The sequence below is a fragment of the Nansenia antarctica genome (genome assembly GCF_963989245.1).
Source record: "Nansenia antarctica genome assembly, chromosome: 16".
Lineage (NCBI taxonomy): Eukaryota > Metazoa > Chordata > Actinopteri > Argentiniformes > Microstomatidae > Nansenia > Nansenia antarctica.
The window spans coordinates 19,275,714-19,302,051 of NC_137686.1; the positions used below are offsets into that span (position 1 = coordinate 19,275,714).

At 41.9% G+C, this 26,338-nt stretch overlaps 5 protein-coding genes across 5 annotated transcripts; 3 read left to right on the forward strand and 2 right to left on the reverse strand.

Moving 5' to 3' along the window:
* Positions 1–799: 799 nt before the first annotated feature.
* Positions 800–2,940, reverse strand: LOC308171899 (COP9 signalosome complex subunit 9-like; the record flags this gene model as incomplete). The annotated part of the gene is made up of 3 exons (XM_080546813.1): positions 800–807; positions 2,567–2,639; positions 2,845–2,940. 3 exons carry the CDS (start codon positions 2,938–2,940, stop codon positions 800–802), a joined length of 177 nt encoding a protein of 58 aa, XP_080402939.1.
* A 989-nt stretch (positions 2,941–3,929) lies between these two features.
* Positions 3,930–5,366, reverse strand: apoda.1 (apolipoprotein Da, duplicate 1; the record flags this gene model as incomplete). The annotated part of the gene is made up of 4 exons (XM_080546982.1): positions 3,930–4,165; positions 4,548–4,633; positions 4,770–4,894; positions 5,244–5,366. The coding sequence occupies 4 exons, from the start codon at positions 5,364–5,366 to the stop codon at positions 3,930–3,932; spliced, it is 570 nt and encodes a 189-aa protein (XP_080403108.1).
* Positions 5,367–10,944: 5,578 nt separating this feature from the next.
* Positions 10,945–12,219, forward strand: LOC308172072 (apolipoprotein D-like; the record flags this gene model as incomplete). The annotated part of the gene is made up of 4 exons (XM_080546983.1): positions 10,945–11,064; positions 11,187–11,308; positions 11,679–11,767; positions 11,981–12,219. 4 exons carry the CDS (start codon positions 10,945–10,947, stop codon positions 12,217–12,219), a joined length of 570 nt encoding a protein of 189 aa, XP_080403109.1.
* A 1,887-nt stretch (positions 12,220–14,106) lies between these two features.
* LOC308172073 (apolipoprotein D-like) lies at positions 14,107–15,298 on the forward strand (the record flags this gene model as incomplete). Its single annotated transcript, XM_080546984.1, has 4 exons — positions 14,107–14,226; positions 14,523–14,641; positions 14,811–14,899; positions 15,054–15,298. The coding sequence occupies 4 exons, from the start codon at positions 14,107–14,109 to the stop codon at positions 15,296–15,298; spliced, it is 573 nt and encodes a 190-aa protein (XP_080403110.1).
* A 7,362-nt stretch (positions 15,299–22,660) lies between these two features.
* samd7 (sterile alpha motif domain containing 7) lies at positions 22,661–26,199 on the forward strand (the record flags this gene model as incomplete). The annotated part of the gene is made up of 8 exons (XM_080547168.1): positions 22,661–22,763; positions 23,205–23,328; positions 23,515–23,639; positions 23,866–23,944; positions 24,471–25,144; positions 25,371–25,489; positions 25,610–25,720; positions 25,954–26,199. The coding sequence occupies 8 exons, from the start codon at positions 22,661–22,663 to the stop codon at positions 26,197–26,199; spliced, it is 1,581 nt and encodes a 526-aa protein (XP_080403294.1).
* Between the last annotated feature and the right edge of the window lie 139 nt (positions 26,200–26,338).

Consider the following 26,338-nt stretch of genomic DNA (forward strand, 5'->3'; position numbering starts at 1 on the left):
ACATTTATTTGTTATTACAGTACAAATGATTTGAAAACGTATTTACAGAGCACCATTTGTTAATTTGTGATCCAGGTTTAGGGGTGTGATTCCCTTTACAATATACTGTGTTACTACTACTCTGATCTCTAGAATTAACCAAATCCAAGGACAAGATTTTTCAATATACATACAAATAAATAAGAATAAATACATCATATACATCATATATAATATACAAAAAATGTTTAAGTAACCAGGATCCCCAATGTCATGGGATATAAATCTGCTAATATGTGCATCATGGATGGATGTATCACACTATGTACTGTGAAGTGCACATCAGACTTTTATTTGAGTAATTACAAATGATTCTTTGTAGACCACCATCCATCATTCACCAGCTGTAGTATGTTTAGGGGGCGACTGCATAAGAGGCATTGGGATCACATATATAATTATGTTCCAAACGCCCTGCGAACAGGTGTTCTCTAACGCAATGAAACCTGCAATCCAGTTTGGAAGCAGTTAAAGACATGAACATGATAGAAACTCATAATTTTAGCATACCATATATAGCGGAATTCTTGGGATTTTAAGAATTTAGAAAACATCTGGAGCCAGTGGCGTCTTTTTAAGATTTTTTTTTTAAAAACCTAGAACTAGCACTCCTATGAATGGAAATTGTATGTCATTAGTCCCTAAATGGCTAGTTTGCTATTGTCCAAAATACGTCATTTTGTGAATTCATTGATTATCTTATTTACAAACAAGGAGGTGCTAATCTGTCTCACTGGATATCGTCACCATCAAAAAGGTCTTAAAAATCTGAGGAGAAAAAAATAAACATTACTTTACAATCAGATTCCAATCCTTATAAAACACAAAATGACAAAGTACATATGGTTGTATTTCAACTATTTGCAAGTGAGGCATTTTTTCCATAAAATATTCAGTGAGCGCACTGGGTCAGAGAGGTGCTCAGTGGTAAAAACCTAGGGGACCTGGGAATGCACTTAGTCTGTGTCTGTGTGCTCTCCTTGTGTATGTGTGGACAGTTTGTGAGGTCAGAGGTCTGAGAGCTCTGTACAAACAAGTGGCTTAGCATACGCCATTTCCCTTTGCCAAATCACCCTTGAGGGCCCCATCTGCTGAGGGCAGTCATGATGTGCTAATAAGATCCCAGTCCTTCTACGGTATGCAGACTGCATGGACATGTCTGTTCTGAATCTTTGTTCTTTACACATCTATCTCTGTGCAAGTCAACATCCTTAAAAGCTGACAACATATAAAACAGAAAAAGACAAACAAGCACTACAAGACAGAAAACAATACTTTAGGCCAAATTAAAGCCTTTACCAAGCATAACATGTGCACTGTACATAAGCCTACTTATTATTGCACTTAAAGAAAGGCACTTAAAAGTGACAAAATTGCCTCTGTCATGTGGTTCACGTTTATTGGGAGGCAAACTTTCGGGACATATTTTTTCTTTTAGGAGGCACATTTTAAACGCCATGTGTCCATGTTCATGGTCTCCTTTGAACTCCTGTAGTTATTTCTCTATTTTCTGTTGATGGATTTGTGAATGGAGTATACATCTAATTCCTTATAATTGTATGTATCACTTATCATAATATAGTTATGAGAAAGTAAAATAACAGGGTGAATAATCCTATTTTTCACAACTTGTACAATTGAATTAGCTATAGCCCTAGCCTCTATCTTGGTGCTCAATAAACAGTCCCACATTCAGTATTGTGAAGCCCTTCAATGAGAACCAGTAATGCAGGCTAGTAGCTATCCCAATAAAGAGATAAAATACCCTCTCTTAAAAGGGGCCTCGTGCATAACAAACCTAGGTGCTCCCGCGGAGGACGTCTGCATTGAATCTGTGTGGCTGGCATATGGTGAAAAGACATAGCTGTTTGATGTTGCCTCGCCTCAGGACAAGGATCACACTACATTATAAAACTCACTTTGTAAAAAATAAAAAAAAAGAAGGGAAGGTCTAGGCCAGTAAATACACTTCCTGCTGCTCCAGGAGCAACAACGTTTTGAGGCGCAAAGGGTAGAAGGCAAGCACTAATGGATTCAATCTGCCCCTACTAGGCCTATACAACTTCACTCCACATAGAATGAGGGTCAACTCTGCTCCAAGTTCAACCTCAATCCACTGAAGTCAATTAAAATGATCCACCAAAAGTTGTCCTTGAATTACAATTTGATTTACTATATCTTCAAATGTATCATTATATAGACTGTTGTTAATCTAAACAACTGGACCAATCTCAAACCATATACCATGGATATCTCTTTAGTGCCTTTTACATAAACAGTAGGTAGCCTATGTGTAGACAAGATGAGTTATGAGCAAATAAGAAAGGCAAAAGCTCACCTAGTGATCCAGTGTTTTAGGAACATTCTGTTCAGAGTTTATGGGGAAAGGGGATACAGAGTACAGACAGCTGTCATTGTCGCTTTGAATGAACACCGCCCACTGCCCATCTAATATGCCTCAGTTTAGATGTCAACGTTGTACACGGTGAGTGGTCACAGTGAGGTTAAAAGAAGGAGCTATGCTAACCGTTGAAAAATTCAACATGAACTGACTTCTCATTGGCAGCCAGGTCCATGAGTAGTCCTGTGCTTCCCCCCGCCTGTCAGAAGATAAAGTGCAACAGAGAGTGAACAGTAGGGCAGACTCAACATCAGCCCCTCAGCTAGCTCCCTTCTATGCTGTGTAAATGCCTTCAACTGAACAGCACATATACGATTTTACCACTTGGAGTAAGAGGGTATTTAGTTTAAAATATGATATTAGGTAGCTAACTAATTCTGAAGCATCGATTAGATTTCGCAAACCTCATCCAGATCTACGTAAGGCCCAGCTCCTTCAGGAAACATCTCATCAACTGCTGGCTTCATGGCGGTTGAATTCAATTGATCTTTAAGTGGCATAGTTTATTGAAAGGTATATTTCAGCGGTTTGACCTTCGGTTTGCTGGTTAAATGCATTCGCCAATGTAGTGTCTCACAAAAATAATTCCAATTCGAAACCTTTCAAGTGTAGACAGCCCAGAGTTCCGATGCAGTTTGAGTTTACCATCGATGAGTTTACCATTTTCAATTAGCAATGAAATAGACTTTTCAGTGGGTATTTTCTTACAATTAAATAGGCTATTGTTCATCCTTGTCCACAGAATAACAATTTCAGGATCAGAATTGTGAACATAAAAAAATAAAAACAGGACCTAAACCTAATCATTGCATCTTTACTGAACCCTTGAAATGTGGTATTTGTAAGAGTTTACATTATAATTATACTTCACTGGATCGGTATGGGAATACGATTATTGTTTTGCTAAACGTTATCCAATTAGTGAATTATCTCGTTTATGTTTGAAATATCAATAAATTTAACGCTTAAATATAGCCCACAGCCAATGTTTTCTAGAAACCACATGGTGGCAGTAGACACTGATCTATAAACAGTAGACTATACATCAGTCACAGAAGTCAGCCAGCCATCCATCCTAAACTCATATCTCTTTGTGAAGTCACATGAAGTTTCAAGATCCATCAAGCTCACATGATATTGATTTCCGTCCATCATGTCATCATTGTAGTTTATTGACTGGGAGCCTTATGTTTACCGTTTGTGCCATTACTGCCATAAACATTTGAATTAGGTCGCAACGATGAAATATAGTAATATGATTACAAATATTATATTGTAAGTGAAACACATCTGTTATGACTAAAAAGAAAAGAAAACTATGACAAAATATTGCTGTACAGTACTTTTCTTCATAACATATTCCTCATAATAATTATCTGAATATCATTGAAGAACTTATTTGTTGTGTTATCTCAATTAAAGCAAATAATATTCCCTGTCAACAGCCTAATGCTTCATCTTGTTCTCCATTTCATGGGTAGAAATGTCCTCAAAGGGTCTTGTCACAGCCTTGCTGTTTGCTTGGCATCATCCTGCTGATGTCAATGTTGTTGGTGGTGAAGACCTCTCTGGCCTTGTCGACGGTGGTTGCTGGCAGGGTTCGTGTGCGGCCCATGATCCAGGCAAGTTCCACATGGAACAGCCTCAGGATGTCAGTACAGGAGTATATCAACGCCACGTTCACATAGTCAGTGGACATGATCCAGTATGGTGAGTAGGGCAGGACTGTTTCACACACACACACACACACACACACACACACACACACACAAAGACAAGATGCACACAAACACGTAAACCAAAACACAGATCACATGAAGTTTTATTCCACAGATTATAACTTAATTCCTGCCATGACTTTTTCAAACTGCAGAACATTTAATTTAATAATATGAGTTTAAAATAAACACTGTTGCACTGAGATGGTCTTTGATCGTTCACTGCATTCAGGTCAACAGGTGTTTCTTATGGAATCACACACACACACACACACAACACACACACAACACACACACACACACACACACACACACACGCACGCACACACACACACACACACACACACACACACACACACACACACACACACACTAATGATCATGCTCACCGTAAGAGAAGGTGATTCCTAGCTTGGCTGGGTTCTTCAGATCCTCTGTGACTCCAGTCCCCACCATTGTTCTCAACTCTCCTTTTCTGTTGTAGTTCAAAGGGAAAAATGTATTATCAATGTCAACGGATTACTTTCAGAAATGACCTGCAAGTACTCCATGATAATAGCGTAATATGACCGATGGATTAAAGTACAGTATTATGTAATCAAGGAACTCACAATATCTCAGAGCTGACCAGTCGAATACTCGAATCAGCCTTCATGGAGAAGTTGGTCTCAATGCATCTTCCACCCTTCTCAAACTGGGCTGGCAGTTTAGCGATTTCAAACCATCTTCCCATGAACTAGGATAACATACGGAGAGGAGCAGGAGATCAAATTATTATCCTGTGGGTATCAGTGGAGGCTGGTGGATGTAGAAATCAGAGGACGGATTCACTGTAATGTATGGAACTGAATGAGTAAAAGGACCATTCCTCATTCTATTCCATGCATTGCAATGAGCCCGTCCTCCGATTTCTACCTCCACAGGCCTCCTCTGGTGGGTATCACATACTACATACTATACCTATCATATAGGGGTACAAACTAAATGGACAAAGTTGATGTTTCAAAGGCTCAGACTGTCTGGCCATCCATGGTTGACAGGAACAGTGAGTGCAGTATTCTCTGTGTTCAGCCAGGCTGTAGTACCTTCTTCATGATAAAGCCAGGCTGAACTGGCGGTTCTGGGCACGGGCCCCAGTGTGGGGTCTGGGCACTGATGAGGGGGAGGAGGAGGAGGAGGGGCAGAACTAGGGCATGAGTTGACGTCATGGTCACAGGGCCTGCTGTCACCTGAGAACAATTAGGACAGGATAATCAGTTTTTCCTAACTGTCATAAAGACAAGCTCTTTACTGAAGAGAAAGGACATACTATAGGGAAATTAACTGACAGGACAATGGGTACATAGTAATGATACTTATTACATAGTAATGATAGTTAGTCATAATTTGGCCTATTTCATAGTTGTTCTGAATAAAAAAGAAGCTGATATGGTGGATATTAAAAGATCAGTTCATCAAATGCAAACAGTGTCTCTGATACAGTATTTTATCTCACAAGAAAATGTCTTCAATTGTCTTGAAATCAATCTTAAAATTCTCGAAACAAAAATCGTAACTCACACCATCCCTCTGTCACATAAAAACATATTCTTCAATAAAAAGAATGTTCCTCTAAAAAAGTAATCAATGCAATTGTGTTTCAGCGATACACACAAACGAAAAGGTGTCCGTCTTTTCGATAAAATGCTACTTATAACTCCATACATTTATGTTATGATCGTGACCTTCTTTAAACTCTCGGTGCTGACATCTGCCCCTTACATGATGATGATCCTGTACCCAACATCATCAAGTTTAACATTTACATTACATTTTTGGCATTTACCAGATGCCTTTATCCTTTAAATGAATCATCTATCCATCAGTTATCGTAAGAAAAAGTAATCTATGCTATGACCAGAGGTCATCAGCAGTACCATGCTAGAATGCATACATTCTTGCTATCAGACCACACCATATTTAACAGTATATCTGAAACCACCAAACAACCTAAAGTTGTGGAGTTGTCAAATGTTCTACTTTCAACAAATGATGACAAATTATAGTGTTTTACACATAAACATATTTCTATCCATATCCAAACATGTCCTACTGTATCAGCAGCGTCTCTTACCTCTGTGTTCTGGTAGTATAGATATGGTCGAACCCTGGACACTGTGTGTCTGTAAGAGACGTTAGCTGCTCTCACAGGTCGCGCCACACTGAAGCCCTGTCTCGTGAATGAGCGTCTTTGTAGGGCCCAAGGCTTATTTCTGACAGAAAGCAAACGATTAGCAAATTGGAGTCATGGGAGACATACCAGGTTAAATGTTATAAAACAATCTGGACATCCCCCACATTCGGATGGACAGCCCTCTGTGGGTTGTTTACCTGGGATGTGTGAGGACTTCCAGGCCTTCGAAGGACCGGAAGACGCCCTTATCGTATCTACCAAAGATACACAGATGTTGTGATAAGTGTCTCAACTCTTTTGTTATGGCAGGGTTATGACCTACTACTATTATTAGTTCAGGGTCGCATTTCTGATATAAACCGTTCTTTGCAGCTCATTTACACCGTATTCAGGTGTCATACACATACACATTTCAAACAAACACACAAGTCTTGGTATGCAGAATAATAAAGATGACATGACTCAAAGCATCCACTCTATCAATTACAGATGCTCATTCCTACTTCCCTCCGCTCCATACTATGAATGAACCTCCCTTAACCATACTGTAGGAAAACACTGAATCAGGAGTGTCTCTGTTACTCTGTCATGGTGCTGCAGTGCAGCTGGTCTGGTCAATGACGGTCATCATGTCATGCTTGATCCCGTGGGAAGTGAGCTATACAGCTCCTCCACGGTCTGGGCAGGAAGGGAGTACTCCCTGCTCGGGATCCAGCTAAATTACACATGGAACAGACTTGTGGAGGAGTAAACAAGGCCTTGCTCTGTCAAACCCAGTACGGGCACCTAAAATAGACTATCCCCCAAGACAAAAAGTAAGATTTATCAGTTTTTTAAATTCTTTTCGTCCCACTATACTATTCATGTAGACACCACAATGTTTGTCCTTTTCCGATCCATTTAATTTATATTACTTAATTTAATTGATCATGCGTAACTTCCAGTTTTCCATTCACTTCATGTACTCTATGGACAGGGCTATTTTCCTTTTGACCTTGACCTGACTTCCAGCTCAGTAGGGTCAGAGGGGTCAGCCATACGGCCAGTTCCCTCAGTGGTGTTGATAACCCCACCAGACATGTCAACGGTAAAGGTGATGTGTTCAACACCTAACAACACAGGTTCATTCAATACACCCACACAGACACACATATACACACACACACACACACACACACACACACACACACACAGAGACACACATTACATTTACATTCACATTTAGCGCATTTACCAGACGCCTTTGTCCAAAGTGACTTACAACAATAAAAAACTTAAATCAAATAAAATAGAACTGGGCCAGGATACAACACACACACACACACACACACACACACACACACACACACACACACACACACACACACACACACACACACACACACACACACCATGACACACACACACCAATACTCATATCAGGGCCTGGTTGAGAACCATGACCTCTCCATCAGTCTTCAGCTTCACCTCCCCTTCTGGAAAATAAACAGAACAGAGCAGAGCAGAACAGAACAGAACAGAACAGAATAAAATATAGAATAGAACATTATCATCAGTTGGGACATTTTTTTATTATATTTTACCCAGCCTTGTTATTCTATCTACACCATGTGTACGCCAATGGAATATCAAATACATATTCAAAGGCCTTTTCCTAGCAACCAAATGTTTTATTTCAGGGATGAGAGAGAGAGAGAGAGTGAGAGAGAGAGAGAGAGAGAGAGAGAGAGAGAGAGAGAGAGAGAGAGAGAGAGAGAGAGGGGGGGGGGGGGGAGGGGAGAGAGAGATCTGGTATCACAAAAATTAAAAGTATTTCATCTGGAATCTTTAGAGAATAAGTCCATGAATAAAATATGACATGCTCCCAGCATGGCTGGATTCCTGCATTGCTTTTTGTAATGCAGATTGTAGCATGGTTATTCATAAACAAATCAATTATACAACTGTAAAACATCATATATACACTCTTGAATATGCATGGTGTAATGATCTCTGTTTAAAATAATATAATTAATATTATGTGATTGATTATGTATGTTAATTTACCATTTATTTGGACATCACACCATATGGCAACTCATACAGGATGAATACTGAGGGGACTGACTTTAATTGGCCTAGGTACCAGAGTAGAGAAGTGTGTCTTCCATTCCTGAATAAATCTCTGTCGGTGGCATACTGTGCCCTTAAAAGCTTTGTACACATTTTGCACATTTCCTCCCAATACCTAGTATCCAACACATGTCTTGTAGAGTTGTCATGGGTGACTGATTCAGGAGACACTGCATTATGGGAGAATAGGTACGTTACCTTTAGTTTCCATTTGTGAATATGGGATACATCCAAATAGCATTAGAAGGCGAGGAGGCCCTGGATTTAGCATGTCTGACAAGTTTAACTCCCTGATTCTATTACAGTGGGCTCTGGAGCGGCAGATAAAGGAACATTAGCCCCAGCAGCGTGACAGACCATTTCAGAGAGGCAAAAATGCAATGGAAAAACCTGGAAGTACTATTGAGGTAAGTGAATGCAGAATGCCGCCCCAGAATTAATACTTCACAACTCTCAGTTAATCCTCTGGCTGATTCATACACCCAACCCATTGCTGGAGCTCCTTAAGTTAATTTGGGGGATTTTTTTTTACCAAAACGGATCACAATAAAATCAATTAAATGATATTTAATTGTGAAAGCTGTTGGGTTGTAGAACGATGCACTATATCAGTTAGTGGTTTCATCGGTGTGATCCCCGACTGGGCACGTGTCGTGGTTCAGTGGTTCGATCCCCGGCTGGCCATGTGTCGAGGTGTCCTTGGGCAAGACACTGAACGCCAAATTGCTCCCAATTGCTGCCAAATTGCTCCCACGCTTGCATGGTAGCTTGCCACCATTGGTGTATGAATGTGTGTGTGAATGGGTGAATGCAGTTCACCCAGTTGAATCAGTTTATGTGAGATGAGTTGTGATAGGTGGGTGATGTGGGGGTAATGTGTTTATATTATAGCTAGGTGAGCAGGGTTTCTGATAGACGTTATATTATATATTACAGATGTGTGGGGTGGTGGAGGGAGGGTGGGATGTGTGAGGTGGGGTTTCTGTGTTGCGTATGTGTGAGGTGGGTGGGTGTGGGTTTAGTAACAAGGAACTAGAGCTGTGCATCCCTGGAAGAAAACTGTTCGCAGGGTCTTGCTCAAGAAGGGTTTGAATGGGTTCCTTGGGCATTTGAACATTGCTGAGACGACCCTAACAAAGAGGTTCTTAGGTTTCTCATCAGGGTGAGAGATAGGGACCTCTTCAAGAGACTGGAGACATGTATGCTGCTAAAAACTATGCTCCTGATGATGGGGGAAGGTTAGGAATGTCAGGCACCTCATCCGGAATTGGACTTCCAGGAATAATCTCTCATTTTGACCTACTAACTCTAGCAGAAGTATTTCCCTACTCTGTCAATATACTTAGAAAGGAGCAACACCTTCCTCTGAAATGATATTAATAGTAATATAATGTATGCACAAGTCTACATAGCAGCTAGGACTGTGTTCATAGGACTATGTTGTTTTACAGTTGTTGTGTCATAGAGACACATTTACATGTACATGTATGTGACACAGGTGTCGGTGGTTACATGAATGTTTAGTTGGGAAAGCTTACACAATTATGATTGACAGCAGCATTGCACAACAACCCAACATTCACATGCCACTACATAGGGGGGCAGCACCTGTGCACACACTGGGGGTCTGTTATATCAATATGTTTTGTAAAGTACCTAAGTGACCCCAACCCCACCTCCATATTCTATTCACCACTATTTACCATACAGTATGTTGAATTAATTCATCACATTAGTGTAATGAAAGTTATTATAATTTCATCAAAGTTATATCATTAATGCTGTCCATCAGTACTGTTGAAAACGCTAGTAAAAGTCTTCAAACCTTGAATAATGAAGAAGTTTGTCAACACATTTCAGAAAGTCATTATGCACAGTAAGAGCTCATTACCTTGGAGGTCTAATTAATTCAAGACCAAGGTCCAATAAATAGCTGTAATGATAACCATGACACATGGTAGTATGCTATACTACATATAGTATGCTGTAGGGTGCTTCATTTCTTAAAATCTCAAAGTTATACAATTCAAGCTGTATGATAACATATCTCTCATAAGGTGGGTCAGACAAGATTCTGTTTACCCACTTGAACAGGTGACAATCTCTTCGCCATTCTCTCTGCCATCCTCCCCTATACAGTAATCCTTGTGTCTCGGAGATAGCCTTAAAAGTAAAAATGGAGGAGGGGATTTTTTTTGCATCAGGTCATTTGATCTATAAATACGCACCTAAAGCTCTGAACTTCACTAAAACTAGGTTACTCTACTGATTAAGTACAGGTGAGGTGGTTTATGCAACCTTGTCCCTCTCTCTCTGTGACGCTCTGTGTTTTAGAACTTTAAATGATGCTGAAGTGAATACGTCCGTGGTTCAGTAGTTGCGTAGGCCTATTGGATAGGGAATGTAGCCTTCTTCAAATGTAAAACTCAGTGGCTTATAGTCTGTAGTCTTAGATGTTCATGTTGTTTGTTTCTCTTCCTTTTACTGAAAGGTGAAACAAGATGCAGGTCCTACAGGTGCTTTCTCTGACCCTGCTGTCTGTTCTGGCAGCCAATGCCCAGACCTTAGTCCCAGGCAGATGCCCCACTCCTCCTGTCCAGGCCAACTTTGACGTTGCCAGGGTGACTGCCACCATCTTATTAAAACTGCTACTCCTACCTCTGGGACAATGCACGTATGTACGTATGCAAGGTTTTCACCAGGCCATAACGTTGTCATAGTAACCACTATGTTGTCTTCATAGTATTTGGGCAGGTGGTACGAGATCGAGAAGATGCCCTCCATCTTTCAGAAGGGAAAGTGCGGCCAGGCTACCTATACCCTAAGGAGCGCTGGAGTCGTCGATGTTCTGAATGCTGAGCTGCTGTATGTACAGCATCTCAACTTGTTGTTTGAATGCCTCAAAAAGCTTAATTTGTGACGTTGTTGAAAATCAATGACACACTCGCTAGTCAAGCCAAAATATTGCAATGCAATGGATTCGGTGAGTAATCCCCACGACTACCTAGTTAACTATAACACTACTGTACATCGTTAGCAGGCTCACAAAGCAAGCTGTGTTAGTTGACTAGCGAGTGTGTCATTGAGTTTCAACAACGCCGAAATGTATTTACATTTTTCAGAATAAAAGTCTGAACATTAAATCGGGCTGCCGACTTGTTCCCGGTTTCACCAGCTGCTGTCACATGAAGTGTGCTACAGTATGTAACCTACTGTATTCCTTCCCTTCCACCAGTGATGATGGGACAGTAAACTCCAGCCCCGGCACAGCCAGGGTCGTGGACCCCTCCGAGCCTGCCAAGCTGTCAGTGACCTTCTTCGAGGGTAATGTCCTAAAGTATATTAGTGATAATCATAACGCAGTTACATTGGCCATAACATGCTTGTGAGGTAGGCCTAAAGGATTAGTTTGTTGTCTACAGTACTACCTTCGTCTCTTTGTTTATTATAAGAGAACGTCTATCAATATTGCAACCTAGCCATGCTCAGAGAAAGCCATCAGGGGCCTTTACTTAACTCTTTCCTCCTCTCTTCCAGGTGCTCCTCCCGGGCCTTACTGGGTGCTGTCGACCGACTATGACAACCACGCTCTGGTCTACAGCTGCACCAACTATCTGGGTCTGTTCCACACTGACTTTTCCTGGATCCTGAGCAGGGAGCGTACCCTGGCCAAAGGCACCGTGGAAGAGCTGCGCAGCATCCTCACCTCCCATGGCGTCCAGGTGGACAGACTGGCCGTCACCGACCAGAGCGCCTGTACCTCCATGCCAGAGTAACTCCATAACGGTTGAGAGATGATTGACTGCGCTTGTGCGGGTCATGTTATCCTACTGTACATAACAATGCAATAAAGCTGTCGAAAATCTACTTTCTTTGTCCTGGTTTTCAATCATTGGGGACAAGGGATCAATTCCTTGTACAAATTGTCAAATTGATATGATTTCAAAGAGAGACCTTTTCAAATGTCAACTTTCTCTTCTGAGAAAATGCTGGAAAATATATGGAAAACAGGGAAGGCTATATCCTCCATCTAGACATCCCCTCTTCTCTCATGGGGATTGTTACTATTGTCACCACTTAGTGTCACTTTCCTGTTCTCTCTTGGACTAGTGGGCTGTTTAGCACAAAACGCCAAACCCTAGCAAAAAATCTTGTTGTGCTTATAGACCCTGATTAGAATTGTGTATCTCACATCAGTAATCTCACTAAATCGCCTTTTATCACCTTACAATTGCTTAAGTGCAACCGTGTCTTTCTCGTCTACCTAAGAAAGCTATATATAAGATACAGATCATTCAGAATGCAGCAGCATTTCAAACCTGCTAACTGCGACACTTTAAATGAATGTGCAACAATACTATGTGCAATATGACAACCCTTGTGTACATAAGGTTCAGATATAGGAAAAGTTAGGATATTTATAGCATAGCATAGAGTACAGCACAGTGTTTTATTGTATAGTATAGTAGTATAGTATAGTAGATAGTGTACATAGCCTTTATTTATGTAAACCAGCTCTTTTCCCTTTTTTATTTTACCCTTGGCCCTCTTGTTTTTAGTCTTTTTTTTCCAAGCACCAGGGGAGCCCCCCCTCCTAAATTTCGTTGTATGGTACCTGTACTGTATTAATGACAATAAAGACCATTCATTCATTCATTCATTCATTCATTCATTCATTCATTCAGCATGTGTACTGACCAAGGCCAGAAGGAGAGCACACATCACATCTGTCCTAAAGTCCCTTCATTGGTTGCCTGTCACTTTTAGAATAGATTTTAAGATCCTTTTATTGGTGTTCAAATCACTCAATGGACTAGTGCCTAAATAGTTGTCAGACATGCTTTTAATGTATAAGATCCCTCAGGTCCTCTGGCACTGGCCTTTTGTTCCTTGGGTGATGAACAAGAACTACGGGGAGGCGGCATTTAGTGTCTATGGTCCTCGCCTCTAGAATAGCCTGCCAGTGGATCTGAGGGCATCACAATCTGTAAACACCTAAGAAATCTTAAGACATACCTATTTAGCTTAGTATTCTCTTAGTTTATTTTTGTTGTATTGCTGTATTTTAATTGTATTGTTAAGCACCTTGTATTGCATCTTTGCACGAAAGGTACTAAATAAATAAAGTCTGATTTTATTTTGTTTGATTTGGGGGGGTTTTCTGGTACACTATTTCTGGCTATTGTCTATCAGTCTTGTTTGAACTCTTCAGGAGGGTCAGGGGTCTGTTTACTCAACATAAACACACATTTAAACAGGTGACAAATCTCCCACCTATTCCGTACCATACCCTTACTCTAGTTGCTGTGAGATAGCTTTAAACGTAAACAAGGGGGAGGGGTGTCGTTGCACAACTAAAAAGGTATAGCTTGTTCTCGTTGCTAGGTCTACAGTATAAATACTCACCTAAAACTCTGAACTTCACTAAAACCAGGTAACTCTCCTGATCAAGTACAGGTAAGGGGGTCTGTGCAACCTTTTCCTTCTCTCTGTGATGCTCTGTGTTTTCTAACTTAAATTATGCTGTAAATAAGTTTGTAGTACGGTAGTTAGGTCTGTTGAACAGGCCTTCTAGCCTACTTTGGATGTAAAACTCTGTTGTTTATAGTCTTATATGTTTATGTTGTTTACGTTTTCTCTTTTCTAGATAAAAGTGAAAAAAGATGCAGGTCCTACAGGTGCTTTCTCTGACCCTGCTGTCTGTTCTGGCAGCCAATGCCCAGACCTTAGTCCCAGGAAGATGCCCCGATCCTCCTGTCCAGGCCAACTTTGATGTCACCAGGGTGATATACCTATGCTATGTCTCTATATATATACACTCAGCGGCCACTTCATTAGGTACTTGGTCTTGCTTAACAAGCAGTTGAAAAGGTGTACCTAATGAAGTGGCCGGTGAGTGTATATATACATGTATATACAGATATATATTATTTAAGGGTATACCGTTTTTCGACAGATCTATAACATATTGTGATATGATATGGTGTATATATGTATATGTATGTTGATATGGTGTATATATGTATATGTATTGTGATATGATATGGTGTATATATGTATATGTATGTTGTCTTGGCAGTATATTGGCAAGTGGTATGAGATCATGAAGCTCCCTGCCGTCTTCCAGAAGGGCCAGTGTGGCACGGCCACCTACAGCCTGAGGGACCTGGGAGTGGGTGTTCTGAACCAGGAGCTGTTGTACGTCCACCACATCCCAAGATCCTGTTTGCAAAGCTAGATTAGTTTACAGAGATACATGTTCTATAACAAAAATACATATACGCAGAATCTCAGGCTAGAAATTAGATTTGTTACGGGTGTTTTTGAACCAGTTTACTCTCTCTTCCTCTCTCTCTCTCTCTCTCAGTGCTGACGGGACTGTCAACTCCATCAGTGGCTCTGCCAAGCCCAAGGATCCCTCCGAGCCCGCCAAGCTGGAAGTCAGCTTCTTTGAGGGTAAATGCCTAACTGATATGCGTTATTACCTGCTTGTGAGATAGACCTACATGATTCAACGTACTGTCTGATGAGTTTAGGAGAATATCCATTGACATATCAACAGCCATGCTCGGGGACAAGGTGTAACTGAAGGTGTGCTTCCCTCCTCTAGATTCCCCTCCCGGGCCTTACTGGGTGCTGTCGTCTGACTACGTGGGTCATTCTCTGGTCTACGGCTGCACCAACGTCCTGAGTCTGTTCCACGTGGACTTTGCCTGGATCCTGAGCAGGGAGCCTACCCTCTCTGATGAGACTGTGGAGAAGCTGCACAGCATTCTCTACACTTACGGCATCCAGGTGGAAAAGATGGTTGTTACCGACCAGGACTTGGTCAAATGCAGCGCCATGCCTCAGTAGACAGAGCGACTGCTGATTCAGTCTTCTGGAGATGAGGACTTGCACCATGCTCTTGTAATGGTGATGTCTGGTTGACTGCGCTTGTGCTGTTCATGGTATCCTACTGTATTGATCATGTCATGGCAATAAAGCTAGAAAATAAACTCTTTTGGTAAGATTATACTTTCTTAGCTGGCTTATTTTCCAAGTTTCAGGTTTATCAATCTACTTGGGGGGGTTTTCCGGTAATTGAGCATGGGGACAAATTGTCTAATGACATGAAATATGATTTCAAAGCATTACAAAACAGCAGCTCCAGCCCGTCTAAGGCAGTGCTCCATATTCACATCCAGTCCTAAATCAATTAATGTACGTATCACAACAAGGCCTTCTGAAAGATAAGTTCACCCTTTCAACCACTAGAGGGCTCTCCTTCTGCTACAGTATGAACGTGCCAGGAGCCAGCTCCTCAACCTCCATGGATGGTTTCTGTAAATTATTTATAAGATATAGATACTATACTTTAAGTCTAATTGGCTGTTGTCCCATCAACTAATACTATCACTTAGATCATGATGAATTGTCAATAAGTTGCACAATTACGTCTCATATTTTATTAACATTTTGCGCAATTACAGATATTAGGCACAAATGAGGATTGACAATTATAATTGAATCCTGTTTTATCTCACGCAACAAACACTACCAATTTCATTCTGTGTGTTTTAATCTGCTTAGGAGCCATCTGTTGGGGGAACTAGTGAAAATATCTTCATGGATTCTTACATTATATGAATACTTGAATACATACACGACCACAGGATTAGGCAAACAAACAAAAAAAACATTGGTAACGCTGTTGAAATGGATTCTGTTCTGTTTACCTTTGGTGTATTAGACGAGCACACTGCCATAATTGGAGAGTGACATTAGGCCCAGACCTGCTGCTGTGTCTCAGTGTGATTTGCCTTCCCAACGACCCACAGGGGTTTTTAAGGTTAAACCGGCTTTGATCCCTCTGCCTCACTTTGACTCATTATTTGACTCATAATACTGGGTGCAAACAAGCTGGACAGAAATCCCTTCTGAAAAGCTTACACCTAGGAGATTCTTAAATTAGCGGGTTTAAATGTCTTAATACTCTGTTCAGTTAATTCCTAAGTCCTTTATTAGTGATTTCCTCTTTTTCGTTGGTTGAAGGGAGCGGAGCACCCCCTTCACAACATGGTTGTCTGGGCCGCCAGCCAGCCAGACAGATACACGGAGGCCGATTGTCTGAGTGGAACCCTGGCAGACACAAACAGAGTGCATGTATTCCTCTACCAGTCTAGTCTCTGACAACAGTGAATCTGCATTCAGAACTTAATGTAAGTTTAGTTGAAATACTTGAAACGCATTGACGTTTAAGTCAAATACTGAATACAGTATATACAGTATATATTCAATATGTTTTCACTTTGTCATTCTGGGATATTGTGTATGGATTGATGGCAAATTATTTTTATTTAATCTGAATACTTTCCGTAGGCACTGTAATATCCTGCATATAACTTTATATGTTTATTTAGATGACAGCAAAGATCCAGAACATACAACTGCATGTGTCAAGCATAAAGTTAAATTAATTATAAATAAATTATTTATAAATTAAATACAAAATGAAAAATGTGACAGGGTCTGGTGAAAAAGTCCTCAAATAGGGCAAGGTCATTTTTCAGTTCTTTCCAAATTATGAAAGTGCAGAATGGAAGCTTTCAAATGACGTGTCATACATTGAAATCTGAAGATAGTTGAGAAGATATGCTTTATATGAATATTGGTACCCCTCAAACCAAATACCAGAGAAACTTGCTCTGAATCAAAACACACACAAAACAGCTGCTAGTAGCTAGCAGCTACGAAGGAACATTGTTATTAACATCTAACTGCATGTTTAGCACATCGCAACATGCTGATAGTACATCAACATGCTAAAAACACATAACTACACATAATTAGATGATCACACAGTCCTTGCTTTTGAACACATCCTAAAATGTAAGTTTGTTTACAAGCCATGTATCACCTATGACAGATGATTCAGTGAATCCAAATTTATTAGCATTTAGTGATCCTAGAACTGTTGTTAATTATATCAAGTAGGCTCTCTTAGCTCTCTTTTTGATCATTTGCGCAATTTGAGAAGTGTGTGTGTGTGTGTGTGTGTGTGTGTGTGTGTGTGTGTGTGTGTGTGTGTGTGTGTGTCCATGGTCAAAATAGGTCTGGTTATGGTGTCCAGAGCTGATGCTAATGACCCCTGAGCCTACTTAGCTCTGCGGGAACTGCCTGCCTGCCCAACAGACCGGACACAGACCCTACATGTCTGCTATTTAGAAAAACCACCCCTGCACCACCCAATTGTGCACACCTAGCTGTAGACTAATAGCCTTTATCCTCTGAGCATTAAAGAAATGTAGTTCAAGGAACTGCATGCCATGCTGTAAGTCAGTGGTGAGCACAAACTGTCAGCTTAAGACGTCTGAGAGGATGATCCTGGCAACACATTCAGGAGGATTTTTAACAAATCACCAGCCAGCGCGGTTGTGTAGAGTAGAGGAGCCCCGGGGAGTCCAAGCGTAGTAGTAGTGCTCAAACTAAACGCCTGATGGAAATAAAACAAACACGTTTTTTATTGCTTTGACTTGAAAAGCTGCTCCATGGTCTGAGGCCTTTAGGCTAGTGGTGGTGGAATGGTTAAGGCCTTCTTTTTGCCCATCAGAAAAGGAAGCTAAGCATTTAGGTGTCTTAACCGCGGCCTTAGGTGCTAACAAGGGATTAGTGAGGTAAATGTTGAAAGAGGTTTAGCCTCCACGCTTAGGCCTGTGGCTACTCCTGCGATAATTACACTTCAGTGCTGGGTCCGGCGCGCAGTTGGACGGGAGATCACAGTGATGTCAGGAAAGGGAGGGCTTAACCCAGGAGGGCTTAAAGCCAGCTAATGGAGATGAAATGAATCTGTATTTAAGGGTTCTTTTTTAGTTAAGGCAGTTAGCTGGCAGTTAGCAAAGGGGTGTGGTTGTGTGGTTGTCAGTGTCAGTACTTACAGTGTCAGGACCCTTCTGGCAAAGTGTTTCAGAACCCACAGCCGAGAGCACCTGTCGCAGTGGTGGAACCAAAGGTTCTCTCCCATTTTTGATTTGGCTTCTTATTCTGAGTGTCAAATTGCATCTACTCCACTGGGACGACCCAGTCAGAAGCTCTTCTCATTGGCAGAGACCTGAAGGTGAGTTAACTCCTTTCCTCTTGTGTTATTCCTCTGAGGAATTTCCTCACTCTCTATTCCTTTCTGTGGTTCATTCATTCTTCATGCTAAGAACCATTCTGTAGCATACTGGGCTAAAATGACAAACAATAGGTATTACATTACAAAAGGCATTACATTTTCTCACATATTGTAAGAAACCCATAAGAGGACAGATACCTATATTTTACACATATTACTCTATATATTTAAAATATGATTAGTTATACGTTAAACATACCTTTTAAATGTAACTTTCAATTCTACTGTATCATAACTTTATTAACCGTATAACTGTATTCAACTTAATTAACTTTGTTATCACCAAATGTAAGATTCATAGAAGTTTGTGTTATATAGTAAAAAGAAACATTGTGTTTGAGTTATACTTTAAAATGATGTCTTTAAGTCATAGTTTGCCTCCAATTGGTGACTCACATGTGACTGAAATGTGTCTAAGTGAGTAAGAGTTCCTAGAATATTATACCAAAATCCTCCATGTTCATGCTTAGCAGTGTTCATAGTCTAAGAATATGTATGGGCAGTATTAGGGGATTACGAGGGCTAGACAATGCTTCTGTCCTGTCTGATATGACCTCCTCAAATGCAAGGCTTCATGTAAGTCGTCAGCAATTTTCCCTTAATTCATTCCCATAATGAGATTAACTAGGCAGCCGCAAATCCACACAGTTCAAGTCCTGGAATACTGCTTGGCTTCCGTTTGTTATTGTGGAAACATGCCAGATTGGAGACTTCACCAAAAACCACCATGTTTTAAAGGGATATTTCATTTAAAATTGTTCATCCTGTAGATGTACTGTAACTTACGTGTGGTTGATAGTGTGTGGTTGGAATGACACTGATGTACTGTTTGAAAAGTGGGCTGATTTGGAAATCGGTAGGTCAAGAGTTTACTATTTAGGCCTTAGGTGGACTACTTTTAAGCAGAACCTTTAAGTATGAACATTTAGCGAACAATCCTTTTAAATCTAACAATGCAATAATGCTATGTGAATATACATATTGTGCACTTAATATACAGAGATGGATATCATCCAATAAAAAAAATATGTGTATGTGCAGAAGATATGTGTTGCTCATAGCAAAGGAAACAGGCAAAGCAATGAAATACATGTTAATGAAAGGAAGAGGAGGTGTTTGATTTGATGTTCGCCCTGTCCTACAGTTACATGTTGCAATAGGCCTCGCAGCTTGCAGTTCCTCGTGGTTCAAGTTCATGCAAGCCCTACTCTTCCTGTATAGGATTAATTACTGACTACAAGTTGTTTTTCCAGCTTTCCACTTGCTCAACCACTACTGTCTACTTTTTAGAATAGTGGTTTACAATCGTTTACTGCTTGGTTTGAAAGTACAGTACCTTGTTTGTTGTTGAGGAAACTTTGATTTGATCACTAATTGGGTGAGTTTTGATTACAAATACATACTTATACATCCACAGAGAAAACAAGTCACATTACTAGACATCGCTCCAACATACTGTACTGTACTGTGTGTACAGAGTAGAGAGAGAAAGGTCTTAATAAAAGCAGTGTAAAACTGTGAAACAAACATTCCTGACATAATGTTAGGACACTTAAGTACTGTAATCTATAGATACACAAAGTTACAGTTAAGTAAAAACATCCATGAGTTGATACATTCTGACTCTGTCCCTAGTCTTTTTTTATTTATTCTCTATTTTCTTCAATGCCCCAGTGTAATTGCTGAGAGCAGTAGAGGAGAAGGTTTTGTGTTTGTGTGACATTGGTGGCAGGGTGCATGCGTGTGCCACATATTTCCACATAAACCGATTGCATACCAGATTTATCCCCAAGGTGTTTTTAGGACATCTCGGGGGCTAAAGGGGGCTAATGAGCTTAGCACTTAGGGTGTATTGTCCAGGATGCTTACAGGCAAGGTTTGCTGAGGGTAAAACTCTAAACGCCCGGATTACCTCCAACACATCCCTTTAAAGTGCTGTATAGCCAGGACTTAGCTAATAGGATCCTGGGGGAGGCAGGGGCCCTGGAGGTGGTTGTGTTGGGGGGGTTGGCGGGCTTGGCCGGGCCAACAGACTAGGAGCACAGGCGGGTCAGCAGATGTTGCTGGCAGACTGCTGGACTAACATGGGGATTACGTGCCTCAGATTAGATGGGTTTCTGAGGGAACCTTAAGGACTGTGGGCCAGGCCAGGACAAATCTTATGGCCCATATGAGAGGGGGGAGGGGGGGGGGGGGGTGCTAATGCGCCAAGTGCATGCTCAGGAGTGTGTGGTTGTATCACACCTACTTATGCACAGACAAAGACGCACACGGACACACACAGACACAGACACACACACACGCACGCACACACACACAACCAGACAGACTGGATGAATGGCATTATGAGATATTGCAATATCTCACTTAGATATTTCATAATGTTACAATCCCCTAATGTTTGGCAGTAGTCTGTGCAGCAATTAATTTGCGTCAGTGTGCAAATAGACTGCGTACTGACCCTAGATTATTAGGCTCAGATTATTGTCCCGTCCTATGTAATATTCAGTAATGGGATTTCTCCTGTGTAAGAGGCTAATAGGGGTGTCTAAGTCAATTGTCTGTGTAATGACAGGCTGCTGTAATGACAGTCAACCAATGACAATGTCTGCTACCAGTCTCATCAAGTCCTGGGTATATGTCGCCGCTAATGGAATTAATTAACCGGGGTCGTCCTGGTGGGTCCAGGGGTAATTACAGTATATCCAACACCAACACAACTCCCTGTGGGTTATTCTGGGTTCTCTGCCATTTCCACCACTATGTAAAGCTCATTGTGAATGTGTGTTGTGTTTTGGCATAAATTAAGCCAACTCCGGTTATGGGGAACTATTCTTGTCATATAGACACAAAGACAAGATTTCGTGAGCTTAGAATTATAAGGTTCTATCTCCGTTTAGGGTAGTTCTAGAGTAGAGATATTGAGCGTCAACGTTTTTACATTCCATTTTGTTTTGTGAGATGGAACCTTTGTATTTTATGAATTACTAAGTCAACATTTTAAAAAATAACACCACACAGGCATTAATAAACACCTAATGGATCAGATTATGTAAAAAACTCAATTTTTACCAAAAATGGAGATAGAACCTTATAATTCTAACGTCACGATTTGTGAGGCAGCTCCCTAGGGGACTCTCTCTCTGTCTCTCTCTGTCTCTCTCTATTTTCTGGGGTGCAGTCACAGTGATCCTCTGTGGCTTGGGCCCATCTGCTGTACCAACACATTTCACTAACGTAACATTTGCCACATTGCCACCTCTGCCAATAGGTTTTAATCACTGAGAAGACACGTCAATGTCACTCTCTCTGAGACTATCCATAACATGTTTAGCACACAAATGAGTTACAAAGATCATGTTACGTATCAAACAAGGTCATCACCAGCAAGGTGCATGCTTGAAGAGGAGATATCATTTACCCATAGGCTAGTATTACCTGGAGTTTGCCCAACTAGATTTCTTCGATGACTAACCTCACCTGAGACCTGAATCTGTGGGCTAATGTGATCTTGAGTGAAACAAGCCACTCATAAGTTGGTTACACTTGCTGGTACAAGGGTTTAAATTAATGTGGCCTCCAAATGGTCTCCAAACATGGCCTTGTTTCATCTAAACATACACCTACCCTATCGTAGATTCATTACCTAAACCTCCATATTTCATTGCAGAGAGACTAAAACGTCTCTCTTCTGGAGCCCAAAACATGAACGTACTGGAGGCATTCATTATCAAAAAAGGGCCCTTTGAATGCATAGGCCAGGGGCGCCTTCTAGTGGTGATACATGAAAACGACAAGCCACCCTGAAGAGAAAAAAAAAAAAAGCAGGGCGGCCTTGTCCTGGGAGGATTAACCATAAGACATACAGAAAGAATGTCAAGTCCGTCACTGTCTGTCAGATAAGTGAAAGTCAATGCACCCTCGTCCCTAATCACTCACTAATCGTTAATGCACACACACTCTCTCTCTCTCTCTCTCTCTCTCTCTCTCTCTCTCTCTCTCTCTCTCTCTCTGCCTCTGTCTCACAGACAGGCAGTCTTCTTGAGGACACAGGTTGTGTCATGACCCCACGAGAGCAGCTAAGGAAGATGACAGCGATGGGGGAACAGGGCACGATGGACGAGAAGCACTGGTACCGCCTGGTCAACGGGATGTCTGCTGGAGGTAAGAGGAATCGCACAAACATGCAGACGTGCTGGTGGAGGTAGAAATCGGATGCAGACATGCTGGTGGACATGCTGCAGACATGCTGGTGGAGGTAGAAATCGGAGGACACACAAATACCGTTCCTCATTCCGTTCCATGTATTACAATAAACCTCTGTCCTCCGACTTCTACCTCCACCAGCCTCCACTGATTCATAATGATGGTATTTATTCTAGTGTTATTTTATTCTGGACTTGTTTAGGGGACCCACACAGATTTAGCTCATCGCTAAAACAAATGACTCAGCTTATGATTCAGGAGTCGATTTAGCTGAAAGCAGGTGTGTTAGTGAGTGCTTGGTTAGAGCGGTATGTGACATTCATGCAGTGCTCTTTCGAAATGACTGTAACGGCTTTGTCATGTTGTCATGTGTGTTAACGCTGCTGTGACGTCACCCAGAGCTCAGACAGAGGCAGGAGTTGATGATGAGGAACCAGATGGCGATGGCTCCTCAGATCCTGGCCCAGGGACAGCAGAGGCTGCAGGGGGTCCCCGCACAGTTTGAGCCCCGCTTCATAGAGAGGTCAGTTCCCATCTTCACTCGAAATGTATTTGTTGTCAGTCGCTTTGGATAAAGGCGTCTGCTGAATGTCAAAAATGTCCAAATGGAATGAGCGAAGCAGGAACTTTTTGGGGGTTGACATACATCTTTGGTGAATCCGATGGGGATAGAACCAAGATAGCTCACGGTCCTTTTCTCTTTCCTCAGAGAGTTGGGCCCCCCTAATGAGATGGTATCTTCCGAAGCCAGGCAGATGCACATGAGTGGCCACTTGGGCCCTCCCATGCCCCAACACCCCAACATCATGCCCGGGAGAGGATTTCCTGGAGCAGGTGAGCGGACTGATCACATACGTACATGTGGACTCAAACCTTATCATGGACCAAAAACATGAGGACATCTTTAATGTAGAGATAAGTTCCTGTTCTGACATGTCTCTCTCTCACTCTCACTCTTGCTCTCTCGCTCTCTCTCTCTCTCGCACTCTCTCTCTCTCTCTCTCTCTCTCTCTCTCTCTCTCTCTCTCTCTCTCTCTCTCTCGCACTCTCTATGCCAAAGGTTACAGCTTTCTGCCTTCAGAGCCCATGGAAACAGTTGCTCGGCGACAAGAGCTTATTCACAAGCAGAATATGGCCAGGTATAGCCTAAGTCTAACGTCTATATTTAGAATGTCAAAGACATGTTAAAGACATACACCACACAGCTCTGGAAATAGCATGCCTGTAAAAATATATATATATATATCCACTTGAAACCATCCGTAACCTACAACTTGTCACTTTTTGTATCACTCTTAGTTGGACTTGTTGATTGTTACTGACTTTTGTTGTTGAGCGAGGAGCAAGAAAAGTATTTCACTATGTCAACTGTATATCAAAATATGATTTGGTTTGATTTATAAATCTAAATGTATCTAATATAATAATATTATATATTATTCATATTACTCTAATATACAGTGTATATGCCATTTAGCCGACGCTTTTATCCAAAGCAACTTACAGAGAGTGCATACATTTTTCGTTATATGGTCAAACCCCCAACCTAATCGTTGTTAGCGCCATGCTCTACCAACTGAGCCACAGAGGACCTAAAAGATGTGTATTTGTTCTCTAAAAGTTGTGTATTTGTTCTCTAAAAGTTGTGTATTTGCTCTCTCTAAGAATGGAAATGAATGCCATCCTGCACCAGAAGGAGCTGGAGAACGCCCATCAGAAGGGGCTCATGGGAATGGAGATGATGTACCAGCCCAACGCCATGGCGTTCAGAGGCCGCCAACGCCTCCAAGAAAACCATGAGGTCTTTGCCCACCGCACCACCCTAGAGGACCTCCAGGCCAACAGCCTCCTCATGTCTGCCAGCCCGTACCCACCAATCAGCACGCTGCACAGGGAGAGGGGCCGCAGGGCCGGAAGGAGGGCAGCCAATCACAAGAGCGCAGACAGCCACATGTCCGGACCAAAAGGCCAATCAGAGGACAAGAGCGTGGAGCAGAGTCCAGGGGGTGCCTCAGGGGAGGAGAAGGAGACGGAGGGGAAAGGAGACATGGGAGGGGAGGCGGCCAACGGCAAACCACATCAAACCAAAATGGACACCGAGCTCTCGGCAGGGAGCAGGAAGAACTATAAACAGGTGGAGCAGGACCTGCGCAAGGCCTGTATCAACAACCAAGATGGCTGCTCTGATGGGAACAACTGCAACAGCGGTGCCAGTGACAAAGACATGCCCAACCAATGCTCTGCTTTCCAGGAGAAGTTCATGTATCCCTCCACCGGCGGACCTCTAGCAGGCATGCCTTACATGTTCCCAGTCCAAGGAAATGGACTACTTCCACCTGGTGAGTTTTGGAGACTATATTATGTAGTTTATTGTACATTATGTATTATGTAGTTATGTAGTAGTAAGGTTGTGCTGTCTTGCAGTGCATTCATCAGTACATCATTCAGTAGCCATATTGTTTAATGTGTAATGTAACGTAATGTGAAATATGTATTCCCCTCAGCATGAGAGTCTTGTCCCTGCCATATATTCGTTAACACTCTTTATCTTTTTGTTTTGATCAGGGCCACCCAATCTCTTTCTCAATGGAGAAGATTCATCTGTTGAAGACCTTAGGAAGTGGACAGTGGATGACGTATACAACTTCATCAATAACATACCCAGTTGCTCTGAATTTGCTCAGGTTTGTGCGTGGAATTTATTTTAGAAATTTAGAAATTCCTTGTGAAATTCCTCTAAATATTTTTCATCCATCCCTCCTCCTCCTCCTGCCTGATGTGTAATGATTGGTTCTTCACTGCAGACGTTCAAAGACCACATGATCGATGGGGAGACACTGCCCCTCCTGACAGAGGAACATCTACTGGACACCCTGGGTCTGAAGCTGGGGCCTGCCCTCAAGATACGATCACAGGTAAAAACTCAAGACACTGTTTGTCTCACACTCAACACCGGGGGAGGCTGGTGGAGGTGGAAATCAGAGGACGGCCTACTTGTAATGCATGGAATGGAAACAGGAATACCATTCCCTATTTCGTTCCATACTTTACAATGAGCTCGTCCATCTGAGAACTGCCTAGATATTCATTCATCCAAGTTTCCAACTCATGGTTTATAATGCATGGTCTATTCTCTTGGTCCCATAAGGTATCCAGGCGACTGGGTAACATGTTCTACATAATGAACCTGCCTCTGGCTGCTGCGGCCACCCTGCAGGCTGCTCCTGAGAAGGCAGGAGACCGGTCGTCAGACGTGGGCTCCCCTGTCAACTGCAACAGTGTTGAGATGATGGGGAGTCCTTGTACCAGAGAGACAGAGATCCTGAAACCCTCAGAGCACCTTGCAGAGACAGAGAACCACTCTCCCCCTTCTGCTAGTAGTGAGACTGCCTGACCAGCAATGCGGAGGTGACATCACAATGGCCAGTGTCTCAGCCCGAAGAGCTGTTTTATGCTGCTAACTGTCTCCAAGGTGCTCAGTTTCCTAGTGTGTCCTACAGTGTTTAAACTGCTATGGATATGATTTTTTTCTT